Genomic DNA, 17,920 nt, shown 5'->3' on the forward strand with positions numbered 1-17,920 from the left:
GGGGGGGGGGGGGGCTCATCAAGAAGTAGGTCTATGCTGTTAAAAGTGCAAAGTATAGTCCCTAAGAAAGCGGAGTGACGCAGACTTACCACGGAGTTTTTGATGAATGAGGGGCTTTCAGAGGATGCAGAGTGTGCGCACCTGCGTGAGACCAGCAGCGTCCGCAACCTGCACCCTGCACCTGTAGTAGCCTACAAGTGAGAAGCTGCTCCTTCGTCTGGAAAACGGCCGCGAGGACGCTTTCTAAAACGCCTCATTTAAAAAAATGACTGGAATATGTGCTGGAATACAAACTACGAGGAGCCTCTCCCTCGCTGTGTCCTCTGAGCAGCTGTGACATCGTGTCCACGCGCCGTCCTCCACACTCACACACGTCTCTACTTGTTGTCCCCCCTGCGAGAGACATGTCACCCAAATTCCTGGCGCCCGTCTTCCTCCTGTCTGTCCTTCAGAGCTGGTAAGTGGCGTACTTTAGTTTCCTAACCGCGCCAAAAGAAAGCTGTGTTGTGTTCACGGCTGTTGGATAACCCAAACTTAATAATCTCGCCTAGCTACCGTTTGTCGCCTGCTTCCTGCAAAAAACTTCAGCTCTAACTTTATCTAGACACGGACGTACGCCTGTTTTCAACCACCTTTTTCACTTTCAGTTCTTTAACAATCGAGTACGAAGAGGAGGACTACGAGGATGTCACTGTGAACCAAATGCTGGCTCCTAAATCCCAGGAAACCGACGCCACGGAAATACTCAACAATTTACTGAAAGAATATGATAAGAAGCTGCGGCCAGATATCGGAGGTAACTAACCGACTCCTTTTGTTTCACACACTGTAAATCTGTTTGATTAGTATGGTAAATGCAGGTAACATGCAGGTTTAGTGGTTCCAGTCTGATCAATGAGCAGATATGTGCTGTCTGTCTGGTGTCTGGGAGCCACTTGTAATTAAAAACGCTATAGGCTATGTAATATCTTGTATTATAGACAGTGATTAATGTATGCAAAAACATGCAATGTATGAATTGCTAAGGAGCCTTTATAATGCATAACAATTTCTGCAGCAGCAGCCATTTGGCACTATATGCTTTATAATACTCTGCAAGGTATTCCATCCATTGGAAGTGAGGTTAGAAGGTGACATCATTGTGCTTTCTGTAATATGTGACATCCTGTGACAAGTCGTTGTCAGTGTTTGGATATGTAGAGAAATGTCCACACCTTAATGCATATGTCATTAGAAACGGTGTCAGTATTCAAATTCAGTAGGTTTTTGTCAAGGATAAACAGGGTGTGATTTATGAAAAAAGCAAAGGGTGGGGGGTGGGGGGGGGGGGGTTGATCACACACAACAAAACAAAACATGCCAGAATTGAGTCCCCCTTCCAATAGCATGGATATAGATATATGGCCGTCAGCCAGCCTTCAAAAGGAAATGGCACAACGCGGTGTCAGCATGAAACACGGAGAGCGGCGTTCACTTTGCGGCGAAAATAAAATACTTTCATCCAGGAAACGTCCAGTTTGTTCCTCCGGACTGTTTTAATCCAAATCGGATCTTTCTCCTAAACTTTTTGAGTCATTTTGGTGCCTAAACTTAACTGTCATCTCACACGTGACGCTCCCTGTTTCTGTCTAAACTCCACCACCACGGCCCCTGCCATGTGAAAGCCAAGTCAGCCGGCGGTGCCTAGCACCCGGATCACAGTAACCCATAACAACCGGCGGTGCCTAGCGCCCGGATCACAGTCACCAATAACAACCGGCGGTGCCTAGCGCCCGGATCACAGTCACCTATAACGATAGGCGGTGCCTAGCACCCGGATCACAGTCACCAATAACAACCGGCGGTGCCTACCACCCGGATCACAGTCACCTATAACGACAGGCGGTGCCTACCGCCCGGATCACAGTCACCAGTAACAACCGGCGGTGCCTAGCGCCCGGATCACAGTCACCAATAACAACCGGCGGTTCCTACCGCCCGGCTCACAGTCACCTATAACAACCGGCGGTGTCAGTCACCAATAACAACCGGCGGAGTCAGTCACCAATAACAACCGGCGGTGCCTACCACCCGGCTCACAGTCACCTATAACGACAGGCGGTGCCTACTACACCGCTCACAGTCACCTATAACAACAGCGCCATCAGCTGGTCGACAGCTGAGCCGCAGCGACGCCATCAGCTGGTCGACAGCTGAGTCGCACCTGCATCATCAGCTGGTCGACAGCTGAGTCGCGGCAGCACCATCAGCTGGTCGACAGCTTAGTCGCACCTGCATCATCAGCTGGTCGACAGCTGAGTCGCGGCAGCACCATCAGCTGGTCGACAGCTGAGTCGCAGCAGCACCATCAGCTGGTTTTAGTTGAGCCGAGACGGGCCGATGCAACTTTTCTCTGGAACAGTTTTATCAAGTCGCGAATTTTTGGTCTGAACTGGACTTAAGACAAAGAATGATTGTGTAACTTTTTTGGCACTCTGTAATAAAACATCTAAAAACAAAACCCTAGGTTAGGGGGTCCCAGGGGTCTGAGGTCTGATCTGTGTCCGTTTAGGGGTCCTTGATGTGAAAAGTTTTGGGAACCGCTATACTAACCTATACATCTTTTAGTTTAACAAAGGCAAACAGACAAATTTAACAAGCTGGCTAATATTTTAGTATCTCTCTGAACTGTGGTGCACCAGAGCTACTAAGCTATGTTGTCAACGCCCCCCCCCCCCAACCAATAGTTGCTAATTAAGTGATAGCAGATACTCTTTCAGTTGTAATCTCCTTCGTACTTTCATTTGTAAAATGACCTTGCTGTGTAAAATTATTAAATAGTATTCAACCATTCTTCTCAGATCGTCTTTGACTCAGACATGGAAAGTTGAGGTTTTGATACGGAAATTTTGTTTATGGGTTTCAAAAGAAAAGATGTAGAAAGTTTCAATGGAGGAATACCTGGATACCTTTTTAAAAATATATATATTTAAAAGAGAATTCCTATTCAGTCAGGTTGTGTTGTTCTGTTTCCTGACCAGAGACTGCAGATTATATGAGCTCATGGTAACTGTGCCTTGTCCCTGTCAAATGAGAAAATGAATTATTGAAGCTGAGTCACCACCTCTCAAGTCGGAGTCAAGTCACCATTACCTGAGTTTTCAGGTTGAGTCTTAAGTCCCCAGTGTTGGATTCCGAGTCCAGCTCGTTCCTGCAGCTGACGTAAAATCTGTGTAGAAAGACTTCAGGACCCGGAGCGTGTCTTGGGGCATCATGAGTTACAGTCGCAGGACACACGCCCTGCCTCTTATTATCACATCTTTATGACCTATTACACACAAGTAGTCAGAACTAGCATCCAATTTCAGAGTTCTATTTCATGAATGCTTGAGTCCGACTTCATAAATCCTCGAGTCCCAAGTCATCAGTGATGTGAATCAGGTATGAGTCCAGGACTCAAGTAGTCCTTCCCTGGTTAATAGGTAGTTAAAGCATTTTTTATTCTAACATTATATCTTTGGTTGTTTGTTTCAAGCAAGGAGAAAATCCCTTTTTTGTTACTTACTGACCTACAGCAACAAAGGTTGACAGGGAACTCATCTGCATATCCTCATGAATATAAATTACATTTAGAGGTTAAAACCAAGTTCTTTGAGTTCAGGAGAGAGAGAGATAAAGAGTTGTTTTAATTCACAGACTCTCATCCCTTTTCCCATGTCCCATACAGTATGAGAGGATGTGAGAAGATGTTGCTGGTTGATCATGGAGAGGCAGTACTGAGTCTCAGCTCTGCTTCTGTTCCCGCTCCTCGGTGTTGGGATCAACAGCTGATATGAAGCTCATATCCTGCCATATGGTTCGATGAGATGGGCTTTGTTCAAGAGGTTTCTGTGATTGGTTTTCTTTTTTCGGTATTACTGGGAGTTGAGAGCATAATGAAGCTTTTTATTTTTGGTAATAACAAAACATAACAAGGCTGTGTTATTTTCTAACCTCAAACTGATGAATCACCAAATGGTTGCAGAGCACAGTTACCGCAGCTCAGAGTGGAGCTGTAGGTCAGGTGTGTTAATCCGCTCTACAGCTACGAGAAGTAGTCCAGTTGACACTTTTCAACGGCCTGTTGTATTGAGTCTTGAAATGACGCACTGTGTTAGACAACAGCTTCAGCTGGTGACTCGGGGTCGTCTTTGCAGAGGGAGTTTGTCTTTTGCCATTTGTTGTCTTGATAGAAATGCTCCCATGACTGATGAGGTGTTGGACCAGCTGGCTGACTTACTCCGTTATTTGTGTTTAGGTTAGTAGTATTTCAATGTCCAATCAGTGCTTGAAAACCCACTTCTTAGACTGGAAATTAAGATGGACGGCACGTCTCCACTTCCTTCCACTGTACAAACATAAAGCTAAGATATCCTGGATATGGGCGCTGCCATCTTGTAATTTTGGAGCCAGAGGAAGGGTCGGGCGGTGGAGCCGCGATATCAAAGTCCCGCCTACACACCGGCCTGATCAATCTCCAGTCAATCATGAGGTTTCACCTTCTTTTTATGTATAACTAACTTATAAAATAACAAGGTTATTAGAATGGCTCTAGAAGTGAAATTCCCATTCATTTTCCCTATAAGGATTTTGACATTTAACCATGACGTCTAACCCATCCAAGGTAGACTTTAAGAGTGATCCTAAAAAGTTGAATATTTTATGCCTGATTTGACTGTTAATCTCACAGCCCAAACATGTAAGAAGAAATAATATATCTTAAAGTGTATGGTTAAATCCAACTGCGCCGTGACAGATTTAAGTTGACTGGTGGAAGAGCATCTGTTACGTGAGAGGAATGAGGACCCAAAAGCAGAGAAGAGCAGGCAGGCAGGCAAGAGAGAGTGTCCAAGGTTTTATTGTTCACAAAAAACAGAACGCACTGGATGTAAAACAAAATCCAAAACCAAAAAGCAAGAATTCCACGAAGGTACAGGTGAAAAAAGAAAAGGCAAAAACAGAGACCGAAGGCCGGGAAAAACAGGTCACGGGAACAGGAGCAAAGATAGAAACCTCGGTTAGAAAGACGCACAGAACTACACTGCAGCAACAAGACAAAATGATGTGACAAGAGACAGGGGAGCACAGACAGGAAGTACACAGGGTAACGAGGTAACGAGAAGCAGGGGGGAAGAGGGCAGGCAAACAGGTGAAAGACATCAGGTAATCACAGGAGCGGGAACACGCAGGATGTAAAACTAAAGACATGACATGACAAGACAAAGACCAGACTTCAAAATAAAACAGGAAACAGAACATGCAGACAATCAAGGGGAACACAAGACACAAGACCACGGAGGAAACTCAAAAATAACAGAAAACAGGATACAGAGACCGGATAAAAACTGAAACCACAACAGCATCTTGGTGGATTAGAGATTACACATCTTTAACGGATGAGGTCTGGAGAAAAGAATGTGCTTGTTAACATGGATAATTGTAGTGGATAAACATATTATTGTAACCCTGATTGCCGGAGTATGCTCCTGTGCCGCTGTGCCACCGACAGATAACACGAGCACAGCGGTGATCCAGTGCACAGCCTTCAACAGGATCTGTCCGCCCCAATGATCACCATGTCCCGCACAGCAAGACCTGGCATTATATGCAACGGTTGTGTTTGTGGCAGAAAAACATTATGACAAGAGGATGGTAAAAGATGTCGAGAGCGCACGACAACAGCCTTGCTTCTCATCACCGGGGTCCGGCTGCTGACAGCAAACACTACTACACTACCCACAATACTAAGTGTAACAGCGACGTCTCTGTTTTGGTGGAGCTTGCAGTTCCCGATTCATCTCGTAGCTGGTTGGCTTCGTTCCAGGCTTAAAACTCTTTATATTAAGTATTTTCTGAAACGTCAATGGAGCAATTGAATGGGGAAAAGACTTCTGGAACCAGAGCCGTTCAGAAGTGAGCTCACTGTTGAGCTCTAGGACTTACTTTTATTGCAGTTGTTGTCCATAAACTACGCTTGTTTCTATGGATACAAATCCAAATATGCTCTGCTGTTTTGGCCTTACAGAGAAAGAATATTTAAGAGAAATACTTCTGGTACACAGGATGTCACTGAGTGGCCAAAGCCCTGACACAGTGAGCGGGGAAAAAGACCTTTTGATGCTGTCCTGAGAGTTGAAGTGACATTTTCTGTCAGTTTCTCCATGTGTCACTTTGACTCCAATAAATAACCCTAACCTCGAACTCTCCTCTTTTATGAAACACATCGGGGGGGGTTTTGTACTTCCACTCGGCCTGTGGTCATGTCCAAGTGCTTTTATTTACCTCACTCTATGCTCTAACGCCCATTTGTCACTTGCAGCACATACAAACATACGTCAGTGTAATCAGTTAAAGATTTTCCAACAACATGTAGGGACTTATGGACAGTGCACCGCCCATGCGTTTATGTTGATAAATGAGTTGGTGGCCTCCTCCTCCAACATGAGAAACAAAAAGTAAGGAAAACTTGTGACCTAAAAGAACGAGTTTTAAAGGGTGCTCAGCTGCACTTTTCCATTTAAAGAAACCATTGATGTCATGCAAATTTGCTCGTTCTCCTTCTGGACTTTAGTCTTCATAATGTCATGTGTTAGCCGTTGAAAATGAGTGGGTGAACCATTTAGTGGCAGAGGACAAAAGTGAGTGTTACTGACCAAGCTGCCCTAGAGGAGCTGAATAATATATCAGAGCAGTGCTTCCCACAGGGTGAAAATGTACTTGTGGTGGTGGGTGGCACACGATGTGACGGGCTGGTGCATGATGGCTGGCTTCAGTAGTACGAAGCTTTATGGAAGTGTTTGTTTTTTGAAGTGTTTTAATCTGTTTTGTACTTTAGCCTACATGTTCCTGTTGCATTCATTACTGTTCAGATTTCTGTCAATCAAACAACTGAGTTGTAATTCATTACTTTTACAGCCAACTTAATAAAATATTGTGTTGAAGTCAATGAATGCAGTTGATGGATCCAGGCATGGAGAACTGAAAGCGCGGGTAGCGGTTAGCTCAGGTCGGCTCAGGTCGGCTCCATCATAAAGATATGGAGTGAAGCAGACTGCCGCGGAGAGGGTGAATACCCGGACTCTAATGAGTGACGTTTGGGGAGCTTTCACAGCGGTGTAGCCGCAGTGTTACCACAGTTTGTTAGTAAGGTCACAGTTAGTCCCACAGACTTCTAACGATAGCCTCTGGATAGCCTCTCACTCAAAAACAATACCTCAGTGTAGTTTGAAACTGTAGAGTCTTGTAGAATCTGTAGAATCTTCTGGGCATTGTGCAATAACATAAGTACCAGGTACCATCCAAAACTTTTGCTAATAGAAAACCCCAAAAGACCTGAGTTGAGCAGAACAGAGCCGCACCACGCAGTGGAAATGCAACAGAAGTGACCTTTTCACAAAGCTACTTTAGGGGACTACCACATCCTCCCTTTCTTTGCAGCTTTTTTCACACACACACACACACGCACGCACGCACACACACACACACACACACACACACACACACACACACACACAGATTCCTACAGTTTTTGTCTATTCTATTGTGCATCACAGATCTGTACTCCTCCCTGGTTGCCCAGCCAAAGCTGACTGAATTAAGCATGAATAGGATGTTGGCAAAAAGCATCTTTTTTATTTCCCCTGATCAAAAGTAAATTCTAAAGTCATTTGTTGTGATGCTGGCCCTTTGATGGCAGATGGTGCACTAAAGTCATTTGACCTTGTCCTCTTGAATGGGAATTTTGAAAACTTGTAATGGCCCATGGTTAAACATCAAGGGGCCCTCCCCCCACAGGACCTGAATGTAAAGTGATACTAGTGCCGGTGATGTTGAGAGACAGTCCACACTGAGCTGAATATGTGAGTAGTGTCTCCGTTGTGGCATGTCTGTCTGAGGTTGAATGTTCACAGGAGAGGAATATTAAGAAGGGTGATTGGACTTTCTAATGTCATATCTTAAAGCGGGACTGTGTAACTTTTAAAAGAAGGGGGGGGGGGGGTTGATACACAGCACTAAATACCGTTCTTAACACTAAAGCTTTGTTTTAATATTTATCAGTCACTTACTATGGAAATCCACATGACAAACACTTCACATTGGCATAATATGTCTAATAACTACACATCATTCAGTAGCCAGTTTAAATCTATAAAAACGTCTCTATACATAGGTAATTACTGAATGTAAATACATTAAATGACTATTGCATACATTGGATAAATGCAGACTATACATAATAATTGTTATAGATTACAACTTGAAACAGGAAAGTTATCCTAATGTACAGTAATTCCAGTTCTATGAGTACATGTGTAGCTCTCTGATGGACTTACATAAAATACCATTCTAATAACAGCTGCTTTCTTCCTCTCTGTTGTGCATAATGTCAGGACACAAATGGTTAAAAGCTGAGTATACAGTGGTGTAATGAGCTTTCAAAGGCCACAAAAAGGAATAAAAAGAACTGTGTTGTTTCAAACGCCACCTTTCACACAGAAAAATGACTGAGGCTTTTGTGTGGACCATTACCTAGTTACTGAGTTGGTACAAAAGATGCTGTCAGTGCTGTCAGACTGGAGCTAGGCAGCTGACTGGGATATATTGATGTGGCTTATTGTACGTTTACTTCACTGTAATTATTCCGAGCTGCGTGTCACAATGTCCGAGGGGAAACGGAAAACCTGAGTTTTGTTAGTTTCAATCAAATGCTTAGATATGCATTTTACAGCACCCATGTTGCATAATGCTTAAGGTGCCTAATTCTATCCCAGCCAGGGACCTCTGTGTTCTACCCCTCTCTCACCTTTTTACAGTCACTTTGCTACTTATTTCAGAACCTTGATGTTATTTCTCCAAACTCTAGACACAAAACTCAGAACGGTCATCACGTGGAACCCAGGCTGTCTAGTGGTCAGAACATTACATTCCTATCTTTAAAGAAATCTTGTATTGCATAATCAGTGGTTCGAAAACTAATTTAATGTGAAATACCATTGAAACATTACTTTAGATCACCCAGCTACCCATAGTTTCACTGGGTCATTGTTCATACAATCATTAAATTGTTGAATCATTTTTGTGATGAAATTTAATTTTTTTTATTCAGAACAAAAATGTAAACATAACACACACACACACACACACACACAAGACAAGGGACCCATCACACACACAAACCAAAGAAAAGGCTACAGCATTGCCTTCAAGGACTCAGCAATGCTGTTCCAAGTCTCCGAAGTCTTTGCCGGGGCTCCACCCCCACGAGCCGTTGACAGTTTCATGTATGTGACATCCTAAAAAGAAAGGATTCATAAACAAACGGAGAAGTCCTGAGGTGGCTTCCAACGGGTTGCAATCATTCTCTTAGCAGCTGGAAGTCCAGCAAACACAGCCCGTTTTTGAGCTTTAGAAAGCTGGAAGTCATTCATCATCAAAATGTTGACAGTATCAGGCACAGTAACATTAATCAAGGTGGACAGCTTGGATGCAATATTTTTCCACAACTGACCAACAGAATAACACTCCCAGAAGATGTGAAGAGATGTACCTTGACCTTTTATTGGGCAGAAAGTGCATAAAGGGCAGTTATTATTTTTATGCATTTTCACAAGGGTGAGATGTCCTATGAATGAAATTGTAGTGAATCTGCTGATGATCTGGATTGCGAGAATCTTCTGGAATGTTAGACCATACGTTGTGCCAGTCTACAGCGAGGCCTGGGCAATCCCGTGCCCAGGTCTCTCTGTAGGAAGGGCAGAGCAGCAGGGTAGCACCAAGAACTGATAAGAAAAAAGGACTAACCAGAAACCAGCCATCACTACTACGCAGTGAAGAAAAAACCCTTTTTGTGATTGGTGTTGAGGAATTATTGAAAATCCAAGATGGATTATCTCCCTGCTCGGGGGGCCTTTCAGGAGAGGATGTGGTGGGAGGGTCCAAGTCCACTCAGCAGCAGGTCAAAACAATTGATCACTTTGATGTCTCACGTAAGAGGACGTCTAATTAACTGATTAAATAGTTCTGTCCTTTGTAAACAGAGTCACCCTTGCTAAGGACAGACACAAATAATCTGCTCTGCTTTTCCTCTTTTGATAAACCGTTCACATGTGTCTTACAGAATTCCAAAGTACTCGACATGTAACTCATAAATGTTGAACACCTTCTGTACTTTTTTAGATTATATGCACACTTCAACTTTTTCTTGTTTTTGGCTTAACCTCAGTTTCTTTTAATAGGAATGACAGGCTAATGTGCCATGACAAGGACATTTCTAATGTTACATTTACATAAAAAGGCAAATATTCCTGTGTGGTCACATCTTCTTGTTTGCCATAAATATCAGCGTCAGTATGTCAAACAGAGAGACGAGCCTGCAGTTTGTCTGGCAGCTAATGTGCATCCATTCATCAGTCGTCTCCACTAGAAACCTGGGACGGATAATGCTTCTGTGGACCTGTTCATCACCTCTGCCCACCCTCACGTCAAATAAATCTCCCAGGAGGTTATGGCTTACTTCTCCTTCTAACTGGACATTTTTTATGAATGTCTTCAAGTACTCGCTCAGCATTGCAGAGCAGACTACACCCTCCCCTGAGAGAGTTCCTTCTCTGTTATTCTCTTGTCTTCCCGTTATTTAAAACTTTCCCAGACAATGTACTTTCATTGTACCGGCATCTTAGGACCATCCATAATGTTTAACTGATAAATAACCCACACACTGTGTTATTTTCAACATTAATTTCTACTTCATGTTACCTATTTTCCTAAAGTTAATAAGCTGTCCCCTTTGGGTTTAGTGCATCATCCTTTTTTAATAACAAACACTCAACAGTGATTTACACATCACACAACTATTTGGCAACAGCTAGTAACAGTTTAAAAAAGCGGCAAGGTTGCACGACTTTGGCTACATTGAACGTGCAACGTATGCGGGCCGTTAGCAGGACCCAGCTACACCTGCTGCACACACACACATGCGAGACGGAGAGCTTGCTTTGGGATTGTTGATGTTTCTTCAGTTCTTTGGAGCCGGGGGGGGAGGACAAGAAATAAAACAAACTCAGTCACGCAGTCATTAACTCGTTTCCTGTATGGTCGTTTCCCCCCCCCCCCCCACTGGTACACCCGTTCCGCCAAAACAACTTCCTTCCTGAGACTATTTAGCAGAGGTGCCGTGGCTTTGTCCGGAGCTTAGCCCCGCCCACAATGTTTGTGATTGATTTTTAAGAAATGCCAATCAACCAGAGACCAGAGCAGGTTGTTCGTCCATCCAGGAATGCTGTGTGGACTAGCCAGACCTTCCTATGCAGTGCTGTGGGAGAAGGTGTGGGACCCGCCTAGTTACAGTGGCTACACTATGACATCGGCTGTTCCGAGGGTGGCTTTAGCGAAGGGTCAACTGGCGTCCAATCAAGTCTCTTTTCAGCACATTGTGACTCAGTTAATAATTATAGTCATGAGGTGTGCAGTTATTATGTGATTCTATCCTATTTAAAGTATAGCAGTCCAATTTGGATTTCCTGTTGATCTTTTCTCTGTAGACTTGATGTAGAGGAAAGCTTCCTGCTGGTCACATTAATTTACTGTACAGCTGGCCGTAGATGACTAAATGAGGCCTTTTTGTTTTGAGGTTTTAATCTAAAAAAAGATGCTAAGTAAAGACTGTAAGAAGAGAATCAATTCTAATGAAGATGGAAAATGCACTCCGTGTATTTCAACACCATCGAAAAGCGGTTTGGTTCACGTTCTCCATAATCAACCTGAGTGAAAGCTTTGCATAAAATATGTGTCTGTTGAACAGGTCCCGGATTATCTTACATAGCAAATTATTATGGACAACACATCCAAATAACAGGGTTTTTAAGATGGGAAGTGGTGTTTCTGTTGTTAAAAGATATACTGCATATTTGTCCCAAAGCTAAACCAAAGTTTTAGCAAAGCTTTAATATTGTTGAATCTCTAATCTAATGCAGCTCAGGAAAAAATAACTTGATGGCAAATGGGGCAAAATAGAGCAGGTGTGGATATAGAACAAAAGTTACAACGGTTGGTAAGAAATAGATTACTCCATTATGTTTTTTAGGAATATTCTCGTTAAAAAGAAACATCTGTTTTGTATAATAATTGACCTTTCAGTTTAGATATATATGACCATCCAACTAGACATTCCACAAGAGGTAACTTTACTTTACTGAGTGACTCTCATACTCTCATTTAAAATACTTTTTTTTTGTTTTCCGTTATGATTGTGGAACTAGATGATAAGATAGTTCTCATTCATTATCGGTAAGAATGCGTTTAACCTAGGCCAGGCCATACAGCCAAGACTGTGCTGATTATACTGTGATTTACAGAAAATGTGCAAATGACAGCAACATAGTTATCATAAAAGGTTTTTAAAGCTATTCTTCATTTTTATTTTTAGGTTTATACAGTGGATCTCTGCAGTTTGCTCACCAGGTGCTTTGTGATTATGAATATTGTGCTTTTGAAAAGCTGCCTCAGCAGGGACTCTCCAGGAGTGTTCTCTAGTGTGCAATCTGTTAGCACGTGAACTGAGAGCTGGAGCGGAGACTGGCAGGTGGAAAAATTCTAGCTGTGGACTTAATTGGCTGAGACATGAAGACTAAAGACAGTTAATGTAAAATGATAGGGGAGCTCTTTGCCATGTGCCAAATGTGATTGTTCATGGCAGCAGTATGTCACAGCTGTCACTTAGCCGCTTTAAAAGTTCGGCTTTAAACGACAGTTTTAGTCCGAGCATGAAATCCCTGAGAGGAGCAAAGTTGGGGAAAGCCAGGGGGGTTCCTGCCAACAGGATGGAGATTGTAGACAATAGGTTGTTCTTCTTACTATGTGTTGTGTATACACTGTGAGGAATGTGTTGGTGTAATGTATGTTGCTGCTGCAGGCTATGAAATCTGGTTAAAAACTGTGAGGGAGACCTTTCTCCTCAATGTGCTAAGACCTTCCTAGTGGAGGCCGTTGTGGACTGTGGCGTGTTATTATAAAGGCCACTGGCAGATCACACTGATGGGCAGGGGGGACAGCACTGACATTGTCTAACTAGTGAGAGTGGAATAATTCACCTTGTGGTAAGCCTAGCTCTAACATTTATCATCCACTAAAAGAATATAATAATAATTTGTTTTATTGTCACAACAGAAAAGAGGAACATCAAAATATAAGTTCTGACAAATAAAATACAAACTAAAGGTACAAAACTTGAACAAAAACATATTAACAGGGCACCCAGATAGCTCAGTTGGTAGAGCGGGTGCCCATATATAGAGGTTTACTCAAGACGACCTGCGGCCCTTTGCTCCATGTCACTCCCCCTCTCTCTCCCCTTTCATATCTTCAACTGTCTTGTCAATTAAAGGCCTAAAATGCCCCAAAAAATAATCTTCAAAAAAAAACAAAAACATATTAACAAAAAACAATCGTCAGACGACAGACTATGCAACGCCATCACTAACAGGGACGTTGTAGAGCGTCCTCTGGTGGACAGACTATGCAACGCCATCACTTACAGGGACGTTGTAGAGCGTCCTCTGGTGGACAGACTATGCAAAGCCATCACTAACAGGGACGTTGTAGAGCGTCCTCTGGTGGACAGACTATGCAACGCCATCACTAACAGGGACGTTGTAGAGCGTCTTCTGGTGGACAGACTATGCAACGCCATCCCTAACAGGGACGTTGTAGAGCGTCTTCTGGTGGACAGACTATGCAACGCCATCCCTACTTCCAGATAAGCTCCCTACTGGACATAGAGAGATGTTTCTGGTGAAGGTCCGCCTGCTGAGCTCTACTACTAATGGTCGCCATCTTGAGTAAACACAATTGGATGAAAAATTAAACTATTTTTGCTGTGATTAAATCAGTAGTTTGTATTATGAAGTGAGGCAACCCACCACTACTGCACTGCCACTGGGTGTCAAACGTGTGTTCCCTACTCTGCTGCTGATAAGGTTTTGGCTTTTTTAATTCATACAATTATTTTCTACCTTCAGGTTAGAAAGAAAACATTAGAGTTTGGGATAGGACACAGACCACCGCAGTGCTTCATCTCGGTCCAATCAGGGATGGAAGCACTGCTGGTTTATCAGTTAATTGCATTCATCTGGCTTCCCATGTGTAATTCAGTTCTTAATTAGTTGGCTGGAGGGAAGACCCACAGGGATAAGTGGGATTGAGAACCAGCGGACTACAATGCACTTCCTCTGATAATCTACATGGAGCAGTAACGTCTAATAGTATGTTGTGTTATCATGAAGTCTGTGGCCTGTTGCTTAAATAATTTGTGAATACTGAATTCAAAAGATGACATCTAGAGGTGTTTGATGAGCAGTTTATGTGAGGAAGACTAATGTGCGATCATTATTACCAACCACAGCTCCCCGAGGGACTGGCTCAGCGCTACTCCCTCTACAAAGGATTCAGAATAACACAGTGTCATCGATCTTACTGCACTTTGCCTTTCTTTGGTTTAAAATAGTTTTGATCACTAATAATTTTTCTCTTTTTTCCACAGGTAAACCAACTGTTATAGATGTTGATATATTTGTGAACAGCATTGGACCAGTGTCTTCAATAAATATGGTGAGTCAGTCCCTTTTAATAGCGGTTATGTTCATACTATTTTGTTGACACTTTTATAAACACAGTTCTGAATCTGTCTTCATGGTGGCACAACACCATGCACAAATTGCACTTTGTTACATTGTTTTTTTTCATCTGTCTGAACATGAAATGTGCATTCACCATAGTTTGGTAGAAGACAGGGTAGTCTCATCCAAGTGGAGTTGCGTGCAGCTAAAACGGGGTTCGTGCTTCTGCGGTGGCCTACATTAGTGGCCTGAGGTTTATACTTGGTGTATCTCTTTAAGACAATAGCAGAGCCAGCATATGTGTGTGTATGCGTGGGGAGTGTGTGGTAGAGCGAATGAGAGAGTGGCAGGGATTAGCTCCAACTCTGGAGGTCTGGACGGACAAGCGAAGTGTCTTCCCTGGGCTTTCTGGCCACGGTGGGAAAGCAGGAGGAGTTAATCGATTTCATGTTGTTTATGGAGGAAAGGATATGAGTAGGGGGAAATCAAACGCTACCAAGCCGCACGGTTGTTGCAGGCCGCATCGCAGCAACGTGTAGTTACATTTTTTGAAAGGTTAGGCTATGGCGTAGGGTCCGTATCTCCCTGTGCCTACATGCGTACCGACAGCGTCAAGTTAACACAGAAGTATAAATTGGCCTTGTTGTTGTGTCGTGGTCAGCACAGTGTCACTGCTCGTAAGCAGTGTGTACACAACTCTTTGAAAACTCTAGATTTCCTCTCCTTAAACCATACTTTCATAAGACCTAACGTGTTCAACTCACATTGAAACTTTGAAGACTGGGTGCTGCATCCTTATGTAGATAATCATATAAAAGCAAGTTATGGCAGCACTGTTAAGACTTTATACTGCCACAGAGACAAAGACTACATTGTTATTATTGAAAATTATTGCAACAATCATATTTTTTACGCCACCTTCTCACTCACAGCGATCATTCAATAGCCAAAGTGATCAGGTATCAGATAACACACCAGCTGAATGATGGGAGGTGCTGATGTGACACACTGGTTGGGATGGTCTGCTTCTATTTGGAGTGTCCTACACTGTGGCTCACATTTAAAACTGAGAGATGATCTAATCACCATATCACTTTATACTCGTGTTTAAATCTCAGCAAGAGTTGATGAGCCTGAAGCAGCAGAGGACTGTAGTTAGTGGAGGAAGGAAGCCGGGGAGAAGCGGATCGGAGAGGGATGGGGGAGTCTGGGATGGATGTAGAAATGGAAAGAAAGCACAGAAACTGATAAGAGATGAGTGAGAGGCAGGAGATGTTGAGTGTATGTAAAGAATGGTCAACTGGGGGAGAGTTATGGGTTCTAGAAAGGAACCGGGCCGAGTCTCCGATATGGACAGACTAAGAGAGTCTTTAGTTGAGAGGGGAAACAGATATATTGAATTCATTCATTTAAAAGAAGCTCTAAGATAAATGGATGAGCATCTTATCTGATCAGGATCATTTCTCCGGATACCGTGTCCTAGTATGAGACGTTTAAGGGCAGATGGCCGCACTCTGATCATTTGACTCGTATCATTATCATCAACTCAAAATTTCTCTTCCCTTATACAGATTCCTATACCCAGACTCAAACCCAGGCTGTTGGCCGAGAACTGATCCGCAACCAGTGCTCTTTCAGAAATGTAAAATTTGTAAACCTCTTTGTGTTGAACTGATTAAGATTTGTTTGAGCTATAGAGCGGCTGTAACTAGAGAGCCCTTCTAAAGTGGAGACTGGGAATTAGGGTTGGGTGTAAAAATATTGTGTCACAATTTTGTCTAGGCAGGATCACGATCCACAATCTTTTCATGGTTCTTTTTCGTGTGTGTGTGGGTGTGTGCTTGCAAACATTTAAATGCTTACATTAACATGAAAGCCAGGCTAATCACATGAGTGTTTTCAGTTATTCTGGGTGATAAGTGTCAGAGGTTTAAATTGAGTGTAACGTTACAGGTGTCAGTTGTTCCACTCTAACATTTGAGGCATTACTGCTGTCAATCACGCACTCCGCATCCGCCTACACAGTCTCGATGAGGTACAATCAGCCAAATTAAGCTAAAACCCTTGTGGGCCTGCACCATGGATGTCCAGGGGCTTTAACCTTGTCGTCATTGTTGCCACCTGAGTGGTTTGGTGTCTACAGTTTACAAATATTTAGTTTAAAATATAAAGAACTGAGCTACTTTTTGAGCAGACTTCGGCTTTTCCCTTGAACTAGATGCAGCTCGCAGAGCACATGCTCGTTGTGCAAGCTGAGTGCACATTGTTCAGAATATGTGGAGGAACACCGTGTGCGTGCACAGACCTGTGTGACCAACCAACAAACCAATAAATGACCATTTTTGCCTTTTAAATGCATTTTTCTATAGTCCCAGACGGATGCCCCTTTGAGCCAAATGCTCCATCTCTAATGACAGGAATCCCTTTTACACACTTGCTTACTTGTGTTTTAGGACCTAAAACACAAGTAAGCAGGGGTCTTCAACGTCTTTTAGGCCAGGGACCCCTAAGCTGAAAGAGAGAGCGAGTATTGGCACCCCCTACTGCATATATTGTTTCCAATTGAATTGCATATTCAACTGAGCAGATTGGATACAAATAATTGATGCCTCATGTTTTAACGATAAACATACATGTGGAAGGAACGTTGACTCGTTAAGCTGTCTACCATAGTGGCTAACACGGTAAGCTTATGTGCAATCTGTGAATACTTTGTTTTCACTGTTAAGCATATTTATCTTTGCATTATGCTATAATTTTGTAGCAGTTTCCTATTAGTGTATATTTACAGATTATAACATAATCTGGCAGCCCCCCCTGCACTAACTCTGAGGACCCCCTCGGGGTCCCATACCCCTTGTTGAAGATCTCTGTTTTAGTTAAACATTGCAGTACCTGAATACATCATACAGGATAGGACTAGGAAATATTACTGCACCAGTCTTAAATGGGATATTATGAGATAATATAATAATGCAATAATGCTTTATATCGGCATTCTTGGAATATTCTGGTGGCATACATTTAAGTTAGTACTACTTAATTGTTTGTGCAAATAACAGCAAGTACTCAACACACCCTCTGTGTGACAAGCTCATTTTAAGGCCCATTGTCAGAAGCATCCATACAGTGTCAGTTGTCCTGCTTGTATTGTTTCTAATTAGAAAGCAGTGTAGGATTCTGGGTGTCATGACTCTGCCGGGAGACAGATGGGAAAAAAACTCAGAAGAAATTTGTCATTTTAACATCAAATGAACAATCAAAGAGCCCGCTAAAGTATTGTACCAGCT

The 17,920-nt window shown here is 42.9% G+C and overlaps 1 protein-coding gene across 1 annotated transcript in view; it reads left to right on the top strand.

The window, feature by feature from the left end:
* Nucleotides 1-404: 404 nt before the first annotated feature.
* Nucleotides 405-17,920, top strand: part of LOC117950095 (gamma-aminobutyric acid receptor subunit gamma-3) — a 47,113-nt gene continuing 29,597 nt past the window's right edge. Inside the window, exons 1-3 of the mRNA XM_034880813.1 lie at nucleotides 405-457; nucleotides 648-796; nucleotides 14,555-14,622. Of these exons, the coding sequence (XP_034736704.1) occupies nucleotides 405-457; nucleotides 648-796; nucleotides 14,555-14,622 (270 nt within the window). The remainder of the gene's footprint in view (nucleotides 458-647; nucleotides 797-14,554; nucleotides 14,623-17,920) is intronic.

This window comes from Etheostoma cragini, chromosome 9, assembly GCF_013103735.1.
Source record: "Etheostoma cragini isolate CJK2018 chromosome 9, CSU_Ecrag_1.0, whole genome shotgun sequence".
NCBI lineage: Eukaryota > Metazoa > Chordata > Actinopteri > Perciformes > Percidae > Etheostoma > Etheostoma cragini.